Below are 17,519 nucleotides of genomic sequence, written 5' to 3'. Positions count from 1 at the left end.
ACAACTACTGAGCCTGTGCTCCAGAGCCCGTGAGCCACAACTATTGAGCCCGCACACCACAACTACTGAAGCCCATGCGCCTAGAGCCCGTGTTCTGCAACAAGAGAAGCTACCACAATGAGAAGCCCGCGCACCGCAACAAAGAGTAGCCCCCGCTTACCACAACTAGAGAAAGCCCGTGCACAGCAATGAAGACCCAACACAGCCAAAAGAAAAAAAAAAAGATAGGAACGGTCCGTTGTGTCAGATGCTGATGTGAGAGGTTGAGCGAGATAAGAACACAGTGGATTTGACAGCAGTCTTACTGGAGCCATGAGGCCACAAGCCCTGTTGGACTGGGTTGAGAAGAGAATGGGGGTGATGAAATGGAGAGGGAGACTAGACAATTATTTCAGGAAATTTGGCCTTAAAGGGGAGCAGAGGATTAGGATAGTAATTGCAGGGGATGTAGCATCAACTGAGGGTTTTGAAGAGATAGCAGAGTATACTGTACACTGGCGGGAGTGGGTCAGTAGTGAGGAAAACTCGATGCAGGAAGGAGGGCTCAATTGCAGTAGCAGTGGTGTAAGTAGAGTGGTCGGCCTTTGAGAGCCAGGGAGACTGTCTCTGGCAGCAGGAGGAAACGCACTGGGATAAAGATGCAAGTTGGTTGGTAGGTTTGGTGGTGCGAAGATGGGGGAGTTCCTGTGGGATCATTTCTGTTTTCAAAATATAAAATTTGAGGGTAGTTATCAGCTCTAAATAATGGCTTAGGAGGAGGCAGTGGAAGTTTAAGGAGAAGCAGGAAGGTTTGAACTTAGTAGTGAAAATTGAGACAGCCGGTCTGATTGCCTGACAGTTTGGAGAGATTATTTGAGAATTATGGTTGTGAACGTGAAGTGCTACTAGTCAGCTTGGTTGTGTGGTGTTTCCTCCAGCAACAATTAGCTATTTTGATGTAGACATATGATTTCTCAGGCAAGTATGTGGAGGGAGAAGGCAGCAAAGGACTTGGTGATTGCTAAGGTATGATTATGGTGACGGGCCATAGACTTGAAGCTGAGTACGGGGCAAAGAGAAAGCCTGGCGGCAGTGGTGGATAGTCAACGTGAGGGAGCGTCATGGCTTGGGGCTCCCTGGGATTGGTGGGAGTCGCAGTGTAGGTGAGCAGGGTGAGAGGTCACAGTCAGAGCAGGATGTTCTGAAGTCAGGATTTCAGAGGTAACGCCGTTACTGTGGTGACAAGGTCAAGGAAATGACCCTCAGATGGGGATGGCAAAGGGGCTGGAGGAGAAGATCGCTGGAGGTGAAGATGGCAGAGAATCCAGAGGCAGCGGAACTGGGGCATCATTCCCATGGGTGTTGGCGTCTCCAAGGTGACAAGGGTCAGGGTCGGAAAGACACTGAGCTTGGCACTAAAGTCGTCACTGAAGGGAGGCAGAGGGGTGGGCGTGACTGTGTGGAGACGATTAAGTTTGGTAATTTGTGACGAATACTTAACATGGTACCAGGCGCTCAGGTAGTGGTGGGAAGGGTGGTTTTTATACTAACAAAGAAAGGTTAATAATTGTCATCTCCGTACTCCTGGTGGGCAACCTTCTTGATCCAAGCAGATGAGTCACTTGCTGTTTTGTCTGTTACTTTCTGCAGTTATGTTTTTATTTAGTTAAGTTTCTGTGCCACTTCGTTAGCAATTAAGTGATTAATGTTCTGGCAATTAAGTGACTGGTAATTTCTTCTGTTTCTAGTTATTTTGGACACCTGGAGGGCTGTGGTGCCGATCTACACAAAGAAATTCGAGACACTTACTATCAGTTTGTTCTGTTTTTGGTCAAAGCAGTTAAAGGATTTAGTAACATAAACGACAGGTACGGGATAATTTTATGATTTCTAGAGAAAAAATTATTTCTGTTTTTTCTGATTTTTTAAAGAAATACATGTCCACTGTTAAAAATACAGAAAAGCACAAAGAGTAAAATAAAAATAACCCCTAATCTTACCGTCCAGAGCTAATTGCTAATGTTAACTTACCAGTATATTTTCTCCCAGCCTTTTTTCTATATGGTGTGTGCAGTTTTTTAAGGTGGATAGGTTTTGGTTCATCTGAAAATTTGTGACCTGTTTTTTTCAGTTTTAAAAACTTGAATAGACACTTTGCTGTACACCTGAAACTAACACAACATTGTAAATCAGTTATATCCCAATAAAAATTAAAAACAAACAAAACTTGAATAGAAAGCCATTCCCCAGTCTCCTCCATAGTAAGTGGTTTAGACATAAACCTTAAATCAAATGGTTCTTCTCTACATCTGAGCTGTATAACCTAGGCTAATTTGGCCTGGCCCTGACCTTGCTGTTTATCAAAGGTGAGTTTTACTACTCGGTCTTTTACCGTAAAGTGTCCCCTGTGGTAGTCCTAGCAGGGTGGAGACCTTTCTCTTTATGCTTTCAGAACTCTTTTGCTTAAGCTGTTGTTTGAAGAAGGTTTGTATGGAGTCTGAGAAATTTGAAATGAGATTATAAGGAACCCAAACTAGCAATCTGGCGTTCCCTTCTGTTTTCCACTGACAAACACACCAGGTCTCTGATTCGCATTGTTTCTGTTGTCTCTGTGGGTGATGGGCAGCTTTAGTAACTTTCACCTTCGTGGCCTCTTCAGGTCCTTGCTGCCTGCCTTGTCCTGTGTCCAGACGGCCCTGCTTCATCTTTTGGATATGGGCTGGGAACCCAGTGATCTCACCTTCTTTGTTGACATTCAGTTACCAGATCTCCTCATGAGAATGTCACAAGAAAATATAAGTGTCCATGACAGTGTGATCAGGTAAGGACACAGTCCTGCACTCTGCAGTTCCTACAGTAGCTCGTCAAGTACAGGGATCGTAGCACATTCAGAGCTCGGGCCTGGAGCTAGACTTTCTGGGGAGTATCCTGGCTTTGCCACATACTAGCTGGATGACCTCGGGCAACTTTTTAAACTCCTTTGTGCCTCAGTTTCCTCATCCTTAGAGCTGGAGGTAATAACAGTACCTACCTCAGGATTGCTGCGAAGAATGAATGAGTTCTGTTTCTCAGTGTTTAGCAGGTATCTGGTGCATGGTGTTGTATATAAACTGGTGGTGGTGGTATTGTGAACTCAGCATGAGTTTTCTCCTCATTTTTGGAGATCCTCATATAGCTCGTTGAATTAGAGAATCCTTTTCTGTTGTTGTTGGTGGTGGTGTGTGTAGGTGATTTTTAGCCACTATAACCTCTTGCACATTACAAGGACTTAAGGTATGAGGGGAAAAAATAGTATGCAAAGTTTTTTTTTTTTCTTTCCACTTCTCATTCCACTTACCCATTAATCACTCATGTCTGTAGAAAAGAAAGAAGAGAAAGGGGGAAGAAGAGCAAGAGGAGATAATTAGGAGGAAATCAGTGAATGAGTCAACACCAATTTTCACTCTCTCAGAAGAGATATCCTGGGAAGAGGAGATAGAATTTAAGCGGTCTCCTTGTTCACAAACCGCAGCCACTGCCCTGCTGTCGGAGGGCGCTCTTGGCGGAGGGCGCTCTTGGCGGAGGGCTGGGACACAGCACGGGGTGGGGGGGAGTGGCTGGGGCATCAGCGTGCTGGCTCTTCAGCCATCAGTCTGCTCCTTGTTTCAAGCTCCGCCTGCTCCTACGTGACCCAGTCCTCGGGAGTAGGGGCCGCACCTTCCTCGCCACTCCCCATAGCACCCGCAGCAGAGCTCAGTCTGAGTGGGCCTGAAGTCAGTTTGTTGGAACACGTGAATGAACAAATGTGTATTTGTTGGTTGGTAGATGTTTTGCATTTGCTGTCGAGCAAATACTTTTGTATTTAAAATTCCGGTTGCTGAAACAAACTGTAAACTGAAATTATGGAAAGCTATAATTTTGCACCCAAAAGGAGTCCCTGAGATTATCTATTAGAAATGAGGAAACTGAGGACCAGGGCTGAGTGCTGTGTCCAGCTCTTACAGCAGCCAGTGGGAGAGCTGAGGCCCCAGGGTCTGCTGACTCCCTTCTCATGCTGCTGCCACTAGGGTGTGCTGAGCATGTCCAAATCGGACTTTTTTTTTTTTTAATTGCTTTATTTGGCTCCAGTGCCTGGCACATAGTAGGTTCACCACAAATGGTTGTTGAGTGGGATTATGCCACGTAGGTACAACCTTTCAAGCTCTAATTCCTCACCCATTGCAGTCTACTCTGGAAGGGGCTTCTCCCTTTTTATTGGTATATATCTGTCAAACATCTGGCAAATCCTGGGGCTTTGAAAACCAAATTGACCTCTTCCCTTCAGAAGTTTAAAAGTGCCTCGTGTATTAGACCCGTAGGACACAGAGTCTGCTAACAAGCACTTTCCTTGATTATTGGGAGAGGCATGCTTTTCTCTCTTTATGTCCTTCTTTCAGCCAATGGAGTGAAGAAGATGAGCTTGCTGATGCCAAGCAGAATTCAGAATGGATGGATGAGTGTCAGGATGGCATGTTTGAGGCCTGGTATGAAAAAATAGCCCAGGAAGATCCAGAGAAGCAGAGGAAAGTAAGACCTCTCAACTAGAGTAACCTGAAGTGACTTGCTAGGAGTTTGGAGAGGAGAGTCTGTGCGGGGGAGTGCCAGCAGGCTGTCCCCTGAGAGGGCTCCAGGCGGCAGTCAGTACCTTAGTGAGTGGCCATCACCCAGCCTGGTCTTTAACCTGAGGGGCCCTGAATCCTGACTTGACCACAATCAGGTGGTGGTTCCCTCCCGTAGAACTAGATCTGCAGGAAATAGGCTCGTGGGGCTAAAGTAAAATAATAGGTGCCGGTTTATTAATTTATAGTGGGAAATAGAATTGCTGAAGGCCCTGGATTCTGGTGTCCGTGGTACATTCTTTTCCTGTAGGCAAGCAACTTGGGAAGTCATGTTTCAATCAGAAGGTTGCCTGGTGAGCGTGGAAGCAGCCATGTGTGCCCAGAATCAGTTACATGATTCATATGTGTAGAGGCATCAGGCTCACGTAGCCTGCCATGTCCATCTCCACATTAGGGGTTTATCTGTCACCACCACATTATGCCAGGCATCTGCTGCCTCAGGTGCATTCATTTTCTTAGTTTGTGTGCCTACTATGTGCCAGTTACTTTGCTCATTTGGCATCTCTGTGGTACTTGGACGGAGCACACCAACTTGGCCTTTGCGATTTTTCTCTCTTGTATGTTAATACCTTACTGGGAGCCATTCTAAGGTGGCTTGGCATGTTTGCTATGCTATACTACTGTATGGTGACTTAGTGGTTTACTTCCCTTATTTCTAGGCCGTAAAGATAAAGCATACTGTAGCCTCCAGGGACTTTGCAGTAAAACAATTTGTTTTGCTCATGAAATGGTGCCCTTACTCTTCCCCCAGAAAGTTTTTCTTCTTAAGTGCCAGCAAACAGTGCTTCTTTTGCAGTGTTTCCGGTATCTGTGAACACTACCCTTGTCCAGCCGAGTACCCAAGCCAGAAATCTAGATGTTGTTCTTGACCCTTCCCTTTCGCGGGCCCCTATAACCAGTCAGCCCCCAAGGTTCCTCACCTCTGCCTTCTACTACCTCTCAGCTCTCCCACCTTCCACCATCTCACTTTTGGCCCAGTCCAGCCCTTATCGCCTGTTGGGGGGTTGCTTTAACAGCTGCTGTCAGGGTCGGTCTCCCTGTCTCCAGTCTTGCCCTCTCTGATCCATTCTCACTCAGCAACCAGAGGGGCCTTCAGAATGCTCAGTTACTCTTCGTTTAAAACGTCCGTGACTCCTTAGACTAGCATCCCAGGCACCTGTGGTTTAACCTTTCTAACTTTATCTGGTTATCCCCCCTCCACACTGTATTCTACATACGGAATTATTGCCAAGTTCATGAGCCCTTGTCTTGATCCTTTTGTGCCTCCTGTAGAACTTGCTATTGCTTTTATCCGGCGTGCCCCCCACCCTTACCCCCACCCAGCTAATGCCTGTTTGCCCCTCAGGTCTCACCTGAGGAATTAGCACCTTTGAAAAACCTCCACGTGCCCTGTAAGCCTCCTGAAATTGTCTATCCAAGCCCCTATCGTACTGTATGCTGTCATCTGTTTGCTTCAGGGAATTCCCAGCTAGACACTAAGCTCCTTCATCTCCTAATCCTAGCACCTAGTACAGTGCCTGGAATATTTTAACTACATACTGAAGGATGGATTGATTACTGAATAGTGGCCACATTAAAAGTCTGTTGGTTAATTGTGTTTTATTTCATCTTATAGATGCACATGTTTATTGCTCGCTACTGTGACCTGTTAAACGTGGACATCTCTTGTGATGGGTGTGACGAGATTGCCCCCTGGCATCGCTACCGGTGTCTGCAGTGCAGCGACATGGATCTCTGCAAGACTTGCTTCCTAGGTAAATTTCACGGCCTGAGTGTGCCATACCCAAAAGGAATAAGCATTTCTATTTTCTGTGATCTTGTCATTTTTTAAACTCCCACTGTACAGTAACAATACTGCCCCAGCAATGTTCTCTGACTTGTTGGCGAATATGGCCCTTATCTCCCCAACTGAATTGGTAAACTCTAGAGCTCTGTTATGTGATGTGCTGTCATCTTCTATCTTGCTGGGTATAGGCACTTGATAAACACTCAGCACCAATGAATGTACATTCAGTTGAGTTTTCAGGAAATGATTTTGCCTTCTGAATCATGCAGTGTTTATAAGAAGTAAAATACACACAAGCAAACTTCAGAAAGTCTTGAATCCTCTTGACTTGTAGGTGCTGAGATAAAGCAGGTTGTCAGTAGTAAGCAGTTGAAGGCTCTTTGTGTGCATCACCCAGTCGAATAAGATACATCCCCTGCTCTGGAAGCATTTATAGTCTTAGCAGGAGACTGGACCTGCTCACAAAATGTATATTCCAGGACAAGAGTGTACATGCTGAGTTACAGATGAGCAGTATAGATTGTTCTGGAAAAGTTCAGAAGTAAGGAAGGCTACCGTTGCAGGAAGACTTGTGGAGGAGATGGGATGTGAATTGGTCTTTGAAGAAAGTTAGAACTGGGTGATGTGAAGGAGACAGTGGAGAGTGCATCATCATCCAAAGCTGAGCAAGTCCAGGGACAGAGGAGTGAGCATATGTAGTGTGTTTAGACAGACTCTCCAGTGTCTGCCGCTGAGTGATAGGTTGAGACAGGTTGGGCCCAGGTTGTAGGACCCAGAGATACCAGGCTCAGGAATTTGAATGAGTCTACAGACAGTGAGGAAGGTTTTTCAAGAAAGGTGTTAACATGACCAGAGCTATGCTAGAGAAAGGGGGTTCTGTCCATGTAAGAGTTTCCTTTAGGAAATCAATCACAATAGTGACAAGGGGATTAGTGCCTGGACTGGGTTCCTGGCAGTGGGAACTGAAGTGGGTCAGAGGTAAGGAGCATTGATCAGGGTGTATGACGGGGCTCAGAGACCCATTGGACTCAGAGTAAGAAGGAGACCAGAGCTGTCAGTCTCTTTCGTGACTAACGTTCTTTCTCACTCAGTGGGTCTGTGGTTATGGAGTCTGTTTTCATCTGTGATTCGGGAATGAAAAAGTAAGAGCAAATACCTGATAACTTCTCAGTGCCTGTTAAGAAGAATACACCAATATTTGTTAGAGGAGGGGTCATGGGCGACAGCCCACAAATTGGTGTGTGGACTTGTGCTGCCAGATGGAGGTCATGATGGGATTGGTGACCTGTTTGATCAGACTCCGTATTGCGCTGGAAAAGCAGGGTCAATGCACGGTACCATTGCTAAGATGTTCCATGCCAAGAACATCGTGCATATGCTAAGAGCCACCTGGGGAACCCTTGGTCTCCAGAAGATGCCTGTGGCCCGTGACGCCCCGATCAGTCTGTTGGGAACAACCCTGCTTCTTCTGGGGTTGGTTTGGGTTTGGAAACTAGCCCTTCTAAGAGCCCTTTGCCCAATCCACCTCACGCTGCTGTTTTTCCCCCAGGTGGGGTGAAGCCTGAGGGCCACGGAGATGACCACGAAATGGTCAACATGGAGTTTACGTGTGACCACTGCCAGGGTTTGATCATAGGCCGGAGGATGAATTGCAATGTGTGTGATGACTTTGACCTTTGCTACGGATGCTATGCGGCCAAGAAGTATTCCTATGGGTATGTCTCAGATGACCTCTAGCCTGGTAAACTTTTCTTCATGTATTCCTTTGCCTTTTTTTTAATAATTTAAAAAAAAACTTGCATTATAAAAAATTTCAAACATACCCACAAGTAAAGAGAGTAGTACAATGAATCTTCATGTAACAATGACCCAGACTCAACAATTAGGAATATTTTGCTATGTGTGCTTAGCTTATTCTTTTTTTTTTTTTCCCTTTGTTAAAGTATTTTAAAGCAAATTCCAAACCTTAAATCATTTCCTTCCTGCATACTTCATATCCATCTCTAAAGATTATGGTCATTTTCTCACGTTACCAAAATGCTATAACCACACCCTGCGAAACTTCACAGTAAGGAATTCTTACTTCACCTGGTATCCATAGACAGTCTTCTGGGGGTTGTGAAATCCCAAAATGGAATGTGCAGTGTTTGTTCCTTTTTCTGAAGGGAGGGCCCATACCCATCTTTAAAATTTTTTTTTATATAAATTTATTAATTTTATTTATTTATTTTTGGCTGCGTTGGGTCTTCGTTGCTATGCGCGGGCTTTCTCTAGTTGGGGCGAGCAGGGGCTACTCTTCGTTGCGGTGCACGGGTTTCTCATCGCGGTGGCTTCTCTTGTTGCGGAGAATGGGCTCTAGGCGTGCGGGCTTCAGTAGTTGTGGCGCGTAGGCTCAGTAGTTGTGGCACACGGGCCTAGTTGCTCTGCGGCATGTGAGATCTTCCCGGACCAGGGCTTGAACCTGTGTCCCCTGCATTGGCAGGTGGATTCTTAACCATTGCGCCACCAGGGAAGCTCTGTCTTTAAATTTTCAATAACCACAGTCTTAGAGGTACCTGATGCCCAGTCGTGACCATGCAGGTGGTCACCTGAGGCCCCATTCTCCCTTTTTGGGGGCTCACAAAGGCCTGTAGGCCTTAAAAATGTCTTGCCTTTGCAGCCACTTGCCTACCCACAGTATCACTGCCCATCCGATGGTGACCATCCGGATCAGCGACCGGCAGAGGCTCATCCAGCCCTACATCCACAACTACTCCTGGCTGCTCTTCGCCGCCCTGGCTCTCTATAGCACCCACCTGGCCAGCGCCGAGGACGTGGATGGCGAAAAGCTGGATCCCCAGGCCCGCAGCAGTGCTGCCACCCTGCGGAGCCAGTGCATGCAGCTCGTCGGTGACTGTCTGATGAAGGCTCACCAGGGAAAAGGTAATTGTTCCTCATGCATGGAAACCAGACCACCCCTCAGCTGCTTGTGAAGCAACAGCCCCAGCGGAAGTGAAATGCAGTGCTCAGTTCAGAGGCAGTAAAACCCAGTTTTCCACAAGAGGTGCTCACCCTGGAGTGGAACCTAATTTTAAATCCCCAGATGCAGGACTTCCCTGGTGGTCCAGTGGGTAAGAATGCGTGTTCCCAATGCAGGGGGCCCGGCTTCGATCCCTGGTCGGGGAACTAGATCCCACATGCTGCAACTAAGACCCAGTGCAGCCAAAATAAATAAATAAATAAATAATAAATAAATATTAAAAAAAAAAAATCCCCAGATTCATTTGAGAGAAATGTTGGCATTAAAGTAGCATTTAGTTTCTCTAAAATATTTCATGAAGATGTAAAAAAAATTAATAATTAAAACTCTTGATGTCTGGGGATGAAGTATTTAGTATTTGAATACACCAGACTTAACTTTGCCAAAGGAATGCAGCCTTTTTTTAACCTGGAGTGCAAATCTACTTCCACACAACTGTGTTCTAGATGAGAGCTAATTATAACTAAAATAGTTTGATTAGGGACTTCCCCAGTTGTCCAGCGGTTAAGACTCCGCACTCCCAAAGCAGGGGGCCCAGGTTCAATCCCTGGTCAGGGAACTAGGTCCCACATGCCACAACTAAGAGCCCACATGCCACAACTAAAGATCCTGCATGCTGCAACTAAAGATCCTGCACACTGCAACGAAGATCCTGCGTGCCGCAACTAAGGCCCAGCGCAGCCAAATAAGTAAATAAATAAATATTTTTAAAAAAAAGTTTGACTAATAAAATATCTAGATGACTTTGCCTCTACTGAGGGGTGCCAAGGAGAAAAATAATGTGAATGTTCAACTTCTGAGTAATTTAAATTCCTTTCAGAATAATGGACTAACTCCCCATTCTAATAAACATTAGGGAAATCAGACTTGGATGAAGTAGCAGGTGGGTAATACCAGTGCTTCAGAGCTATTTCGTTATCTATTTGCCAGTGGAAATTTAGAAGTCTGGCTGTGTGGGGCTACTACAAAATTTTAATGTTTATGATTTTCTGAACAGACAATCCTACTGTATCTTTTGTCCTCTGTTGTTAATAAAGTACAAGTATCCCCCACTATCGAAACTTTCGGTGTCTGAAATTAGGAGCTGAGTAGATTTGGACAGCCGTGGCGGGGCGGGGTGGGAGGGTGGAGGGTTGGACTGAGTATTCTTTGGTTCAGTTTGTGGAGAACTCAGCCATGTATTTCCATATAGTAGCAAAGTGATTTATGGCATTTGCAGGGAATAATCCTGATTATAAAACTTTTAACCATTCTCTTATTTGCTTCCCATGTAGGTCTTAAAGCGCTAGCTCTTCTTGGCATGTTGCCAGACGGTGACTCTACTTCAGAAAAGCCGGCCCCACCGGTCACTGTGCCCACCCTGACACCAGAGGAGCGGCCAGAGGCAGAAGCCGTCCAGGCTGCTGTGGAGCCAGCCGACGCGGGCCCACCTGTGCTCCGCAGTGTAAGTAACAGTCCTTCCCTGGGCAGAATCACGGGTGAGCTCAGAGCTTTCTCATGAGGGACTGGAGTACAGAGGTTAACGGTATAGGCTCGTGACCCAGATTGCCTGGGTGCAGATCCTCTGTCAGACCTTGGGCACGTCACCAGAATCTCTTCGCTTTGGATTTCTCGTCGGTAAAAATGGAAGGATAATAATGATAATACCTATTCCTTAGGATTGTTGTGAGGATTTACATGCATGACATACATTGAATTAATGTCTGTAAAGTGCTTTAAACAGTGTTCAGGAACTTCCCTGATGGTCCAGTGGTTAAGACTCCGTGCTCCCAGTGCAGGGGGCCTGGGTTCAGTGTCTGGTCGGGGAGCTAGATCCCGCATGCCGCAACTAAGATCCTGCATGCCACAACTAAAATCCCGCATGCCACAGCTGAAGATCCCGCATGCCACAGTGAAGAGCCCGCATGCTGGAACGAAGATTTCCTCACGCAGCAGCGAAGATCCTCCATGCCGCAACTAAGACCTGACACAACCAAATAAATAAATAGATAAATAAGTAAACATTTTTTTAAGAAAAGCAGTGTTCATATTAAGTTCCCTGTCAGTGTTAATTACTCCTGTTCCCTGCCTCCTGTGGTTTTTATAAGAATTGAACAAGATTATGCACCTAAAGAGGTTGGTTCCTGACCTATGGTGAACACTATATATGTGAAACTATTTTTATATTCAGCCAACAAATAGGTGATACTAATTGCTTACTACCTACCAAGTAGTTTACGTATGTAGTTTACAGTAGTTTACAAATGCTTGTGTAAGTAGAAGAAAAGCCTTCCTGGATCCAGGTGGAACCTGTGACAGTGACATTGAGATTGTTCTGTGGAAGAGCAAGCAGAGCTTCCACGACGCTGCCTCCAAAGTTTGAGCTGGTGCTGTAAATGCCCCTGGCTTTGTTTGCCTTAAGTGCTGCTGCTGTTTCTGTCCTCTGTCTCTGTTGTGGAGGATCCCCATTTGGCAGTTATAGCTCACTGGGATCCTGTTGTCATTTAGAGGAAGGCAAAAGCAAAGATGGCTGGCAAAAACTTGAAAATTCTATTAGCTTCATTCCACCAGAGAGCCAGCACAGGACAGGTGACATAATAACCTTCGAGCCTGTTTTGACCACAAAACCCCTTCTCCAGGCAGCATTGTACCCACCCACAGATTATGGTGGGGCAGAAAGAACATTATCAGCAGAGACAGGATAAATCAGCAGTCTTGTCTTCACCTTTGAGCCTGGGAATAATTGTATCTTCTTGTGGACTCCCAGCATCTTATGCTACCCATCAGCACAGCGCTCCCCATGTATCTACTTATTCATTTATTTATATGAAAATGGACTCAATGAATTTTTTTTATTCAATGGATTAAAATCTTTTACTTTTTATTACTTATTTTGATGCTCGAATTGTCCTGTGTTTGGCCAATGGAAACTTCCAGCTGGCTTTTGTGTCCTTTCGATATGTCTCCATGTACTTTCTTAATTTTTGATACAAAAAGATGTTTCAGGCTTATCTTAGGCTTTCCCTGCCTAGGGACTGGAATCAGCCTTTTTCTAAGGATCTCCCAGGGCATTATTTTTATTCCTGAGGTGTCCCTACCTCTTTTGGGTCCTCGTCCCATCAGCAGCTGGGTACACCCAGGGTACCTTGCCTCTGGCTCTGGCTCTTAGTCTTCTATCTAGCAAATTGCAGTTTCCAACACTGTGCCCACAACAGAACCCAAATGTCCCCACTACAGTGGTCCTAAGAACCATATCCTATTTGGGCCCTGAGTACAAATTACTTGTTTTTGAACTTCTACGTGTTTCTGGCCAATCCTAGGCTGTATTAAGGGTATTGTCCCTCCTTCCCTCTAATGTCTAGAGATACTTTTTGTTTTAAACAACTGAGAAGGCAGTCTCAGCCAGAGACATCATCTGTCTACAACGGCCTCTGGCCAGTAATGAGACCCTCTTGAGTGCCATGTGGTGCAACTGCAGTGGCTCTTTGGAGTCCTGTGATAACAGGAAAGAAGATCAAGACTAACATTATCAGCCAGAACTTTGGAATTATATTGTTTTCACAACGGGCCACATAGTACAGAGAGTATGGTGTTGGAGATCTTTTCAGAGGGTACATTTTTAACAAGGCAGGTAGCTCTCCCAGTCTCGGTCCCCTTTTTGGACAATCTTTTTTTTTTTCTATTAAATAACTGTATTTAAACTTACATAGAGATTGAGAAATCCAAGATCAAGAAACAAGTCAGGAACAGAGCTGGGAAAAAAGGTCAGGTCTATGGATCTCAGCTTCATAGGGGAGAGAGAAAGTAGGGGACACAGTGGAAAGTAAAGGCACATTTGTCTTCATGTGGATGAAGCTGATAATGCGTCGATTCATGATCTAGATGTGTTATCTTCCAGATGCAGAAAGCAGTTAGCTGACTTAACATAGGGAAAAACCGACAGTGACATGAGGACAGGGAGGAGTCGCTAATTAGTGTCACGGGGGCAGGTATCTGTGTCACTGACTTTAATGATATTTTTGACTGGAACAGCCATTTGCTTCGTGTTTTCTTTGAAAACCTCATAGTCTTCAGGGCTCAGATCATGGCCTTTGGCAAGGGCCATCGTCAGGGAAGTCATGAAGCCGTCCTCACTTATGTTGACTAGAAAAATAATACATACCTTCCTGCAATCAGGAAGTGTGTGTAAATTAGTCCCTCCCTGAGTAGAGCATGCTGAACCAGATAGCCACAGGTTTTTTTCGCAAGGAGGCTGAAGCTTTGACATGTACAATTAACCCTTCGATAAAAGGTGACCCCGATGTCACCATTGGATGACTCGTTAATAAGCAGAAGTGCATCCTTAGTGGTCCATTTTCACTTACCGTGTTTTCATTGTTGGCAGCCAAGTAAGTGGTACTCCAGTTTCCAGTCCACTCTTCAAGCGCCCACTTTTTCTCTTCCATTTCCATTTTTTCTTCTGCATCTTGGGCAATATAGAGAATGCCTTAATTAAAAAAGTATGTTGTAAAAATGTCGCTGATGGACTTGCTCGATGCAGGATTACCACAAACCTCAGAAAGCTCCTATCATCCTGTGGTCAAACAGAACTGGTGCTGTGATCAGTTTCAAGCTTAGATTCAAGTTCCATTCTTGTCTTGGTTCCATGGTGTGCATCGGGCAAATCTCTTGGACAGTCTTATAGCCACTTTCTTCTTAGGGGGGTGTTGAGGGTAGGATTGATTGTTGAGGTTACAGTATCTGGAGAGGGGAGGATAAGTCAGCTGCCGCTGGGAGATGCCAGGATCTTCTCGTGAGTGTTTAGTGTTGGACAGCGCTCCATCTTTGGCTCCAAAGTGTCCTGCCTTCACAGACTCTTTGGAGCTAGGATGCCTCCACCATGCACAGAAGACTTCCTGCCTGGCCTGGTTTCCATATATAAGCCTGTGTGACAGCAAGGAAAAGTACCCTGAGGGCCCAGGGAGTGCAGGTGATTTTTGGGGTGACTCTGAGTGACTCCTAAGGAAATTCAGGTCAAGGACTGTCACCCTGCCAGTCTGGGCAGCTCACTGCCAGACTCCTGAGTCTGGAAAACCCTCCCAGCTCCAATGAGGGCCCCCTTTGTAAGTCTCTCTGCCAAAATGGAATTCTCAAAAGTGTAAAGTCAGCTTACTGTGCTAGAAGGAAATCCACACCTTTGTTTTTTTTCTTTTTCCCCAAGAGAAGAACTGTCCATACCTGGCTTCTGGAAGATAAATAGAATGTGTTAGAGGTTTGTACCAGAGCCATTGCTTATGTGACTGCAGGCTCTGACAGAGTGGCATTTGGAAGGTGTTGGGGGGATGTGATGCAGTGATTACTGTCTTAATTAGAGTACAGATTTATCATCAGAAACGAGGGGCATTCTCTAATTCAAAAGTATTTTTGTTTGTGAAGACTGATTGGCTAGTGATTTTAAAAGTTGTATTATTTTAACAAGTAAACTTTTATAAGAAAGAAACTTTAATTCTTTTACACTCACCGTTTTGTTTTTAGGGGAAGAGGGATGTCCCTAAGGAAGTCACACCTTTAGACTGCAAGCAGAGGAGCAAGGCAGGGGAAGGTGCATCATTACTGAAGGGTCCTTCCTGCCAGACGCAGATTTCAGACTCACCTGCAGATGCCCGCGCACCTACAGAACTTCCAGGTAAACACTCTGACAGTTACCTTGATCTCTTTCATCTTAAAATGCACGCATACCCGTCCCTGACTTATTTCTTGCACACAATTTAAAATTGGCTAGCACCCAAGGGTGCATGGTTTCTCAGTTCTGCATCAGATGGTACTGATAACACTTTGAAAGTCATCTTTCCTTCATCTTGCCTGCTTTCCTACCTTGTTCATTCCCTAATTTACTGAGTGCCTTCTCTGTGCCAAGCACTATGCTAGGCCCTGGGGATGAAACAGGGACCAAGTCAGACAAATGGACACATAGCTCCTGCCCTCACAGTGCTGACAGTCTGGAAGGGTTTAAGACAAAGGTGTGTGTAACTCATTTGAGCTGGGATGTGATTCTGTCCAGGAGAGAGGCCCAAGTGGGTGTTAGCGGTGATGGGTGTGTAGCTGGAACAGGTTGTGTCAGTGTAAAGCCCTTGTAAATAAGGCCTGCATGGGACCCTGAATGTGCTGAGATCTACTGGGGGGAAGGGCATTCAGGGCAGAAAGAACTACACGAGCAAAGGCCCCAGAGTGGGAACCCCCAGAGAATCCAGGCAGTCCCTTGGGGGGCAGGTGTGGAGGGAGGGAGTGGAGCGCTGGAAGGTGGAAGTGGAGAGGTGCTGTGCACTCTGCTGTGGAGGCCCTCGCACACCTGCTGGGGATGACAGCGCAAGGTCAGGGCTGTTTCAGGGCGACTGAGGAGCCAGGAGAGGGGGCGCTGTGGGCAGAAGGAGCGCCGGCAGCAGATGCCAGCCTGTCCTCAGGGGGGCCCGGGGAGGCGGGATCCTCCCCACGTGGCCGCTCTGTGACAGGCAGGGGTGAGCGCCGGCATCCTGCCCCGTCCGTGGGGCCAGCTCTCAGACGGGGCTGACGCTTACCTCTGCAGGGCCTATAATTCTAAGGTCCAGAAAACAGTTTGACACTCGATGTCAATGCAGGTCATCAAAATCCACTCTGGTCTGATTCCTCGGAGGAGCAGCGTCCCGGTTCACGTACAGTTTAGTCATCCATCGAGTATTTACTGAGTAGCTGCTGTGCTCCAGACACATTTCTAGGTGTTTGTGATACATCATTGAAAAAAAACAAAAATCTAGAGGGGAAGCCAGACGGTAAACAATCAGTATCAAATAATATGGTGTGTTAAAAGGTAATTAAATGCCATGAGCGCAAAAGAGCAGGGGAATGGAGAGCGCAGAGGGGCTGGGAGAGATCGGAGGGCGGGCTCAACCTTAAACCAGGGTGATCAGGACAGACCTCCTTCAGTAAGACGTGTTCAGCAATAGGTTTGTAAAGTCCCAGCTTGATTCTGTAGTGGCACAGGAACAGTGCAGTGGTTTACTTGCCTCTTCATACACACATAGAACCTGGCAAAATCTGAAAGCTTGGTGTTTTACAACTCAGATGCTGAAAATTCAGAAGCATCGTGTCAGAAGCCCATCGAGGAAAAGGCAGTTACTCCAAGCCCTGAGCAGGTGTTTGCTGAGTGTTCCCAGAAGAGGATTTTGGGATTATTAGCAGCCATGTTACCTCCCTTAAACTCGGTAAGAGACAAATTGGCATTTAAAAAAAGGGGGGGTGGGGTGGGTAGTGTTATGCATAGAAAAAATTTTTGGAAAGCCATATACTGAAATTAACTGTTAATTGCAGTCATCTGTATATCCCTGGGGTAGGATTATAAATTAAAGTAGGATTGTAAGATGATACCTGAGAATGTTTATTTCACAGTCGATTGTCCCTAAGCCATTTGTGAAAGACACTGCATAATTCCTTTGGCACCAGGCCAGTTATAAATAGTATATGAAGGAGATGGAGTGTTTAGTTGGTGTGGTTACATAGATTTTTGTATTGAACAGATTCTTCTCCTCTCTCGACAGGATCCCACAGTCCCCCTGATAGACCTGGAGCACGTGCTCCCACTCATGTTCCAGGTCGTCATCTCAAACGCAGGCCACCTGAATGAAACATATCACCTCACCCTGGGTCTTCTCGGCCAGTTAATCATCCGCCTTTCACCAGTGGAGGTAGATGCCGCAGTGACCAAGGTCCTCTCAGCCAAACACAACCTGTTTGCAGCAGGGGACAGTTCCATTGTGCCAGATGGCTGGAAGACCACCCACCTGCTCTTCAGCCTGGGAGCTGTGTGTCTGGACAGGTAGCCACCCCCACTCTACCCCACCTTGGTGTTCATTTCTTTAGGTCAGTGATCTGGCTGTTGATTAATTTCAGCGTGCTTCCGTGCTCTTGTCTAGGGATCTTTTGTGAGAGTGGAATTTGTTTTATTAGCAACACTGTCAACCAACATTAAAACTGCGCTTAAAACCCACATTAAGACAGCTGTGCAGTCTGGGCACTCTCTGGTGATATATATTCTGGTTTGTTCTTTCCTGAGAGTAATAAGTGTAGGCTTTGGGGTTGAAGAAAATAGATCTATTTTCATTATATA

The 17,519-nt window shown here is 45.9% G+C and overlaps 1 protein-coding gene across 5 annotated transcripts in view; it reads left to right on the top strand.

Moving 5' to 3' along the window:
- The window catches only part of ZZEF1 (zinc finger ZZ-type and EF-hand domain containing 1), a 115,844-nt gene that overhangs the window by 69,073 nt on the left and 29,252 nt on the right, over nucleotides 1-17,519 (top strand). For all 5 annotated transcript variants that reach the window (XM_059908025.1, XM_059908027.1, XM_059908024.1 and 2 more), the window contains 10 exons: nucleotides 1,728-1,847; nucleotides 2,639-2,800; nucleotides 4,395-4,524; nucleotides 6,232-6,370; nucleotides 7,952-8,117; nucleotides 9,062-9,324; nucleotides 10,696-10,865; nucleotides 14,915-15,065; nucleotides 16,478-16,617; nucleotides 16,951-17,228. In XM_059908025.1, coding sequence (XP_059764008.1) covers nucleotides 1,728-1,847; nucleotides 2,639-2,800; nucleotides 4,395-4,524; nucleotides 6,232-6,370; nucleotides 7,952-8,117; nucleotides 9,062-9,324; nucleotides 10,696-10,865; nucleotides 14,915-15,065; nucleotides 16,478-16,617; nucleotides 16,951-17,228 — 1,719 coding nt within the window. The remainder of the gene's footprint in view (nucleotides 1-1,727; nucleotides 1,848-2,638; nucleotides 2,801-4,394; nucleotides 4,525-6,231; nucleotides 6,371-7,951; nucleotides 8,118-9,061; nucleotides 9,325-10,695; nucleotides 10,866-14,914; nucleotides 15,066-16,477; nucleotides 16,618-16,950; nucleotides 17,229-17,519) is intronic.

The sequence above is a fragment of the Balaenoptera ricei genome, chromosome 20 (genome assembly GCF_028023285.1).
Source record: "Balaenoptera ricei isolate mBalRic1 chromosome 20, mBalRic1.hap2, whole genome shotgun sequence".
Classification (NCBI taxonomy): Eukaryota; Metazoa; Chordata; class Mammalia; order Artiodactyla; family Balaenopteridae; genus Balaenoptera; species Balaenoptera ricei.
Note: the sequence above shows the minus strand (reverse complement) of the source record. Positions and strands in the feature narration are given on the sequence as shown.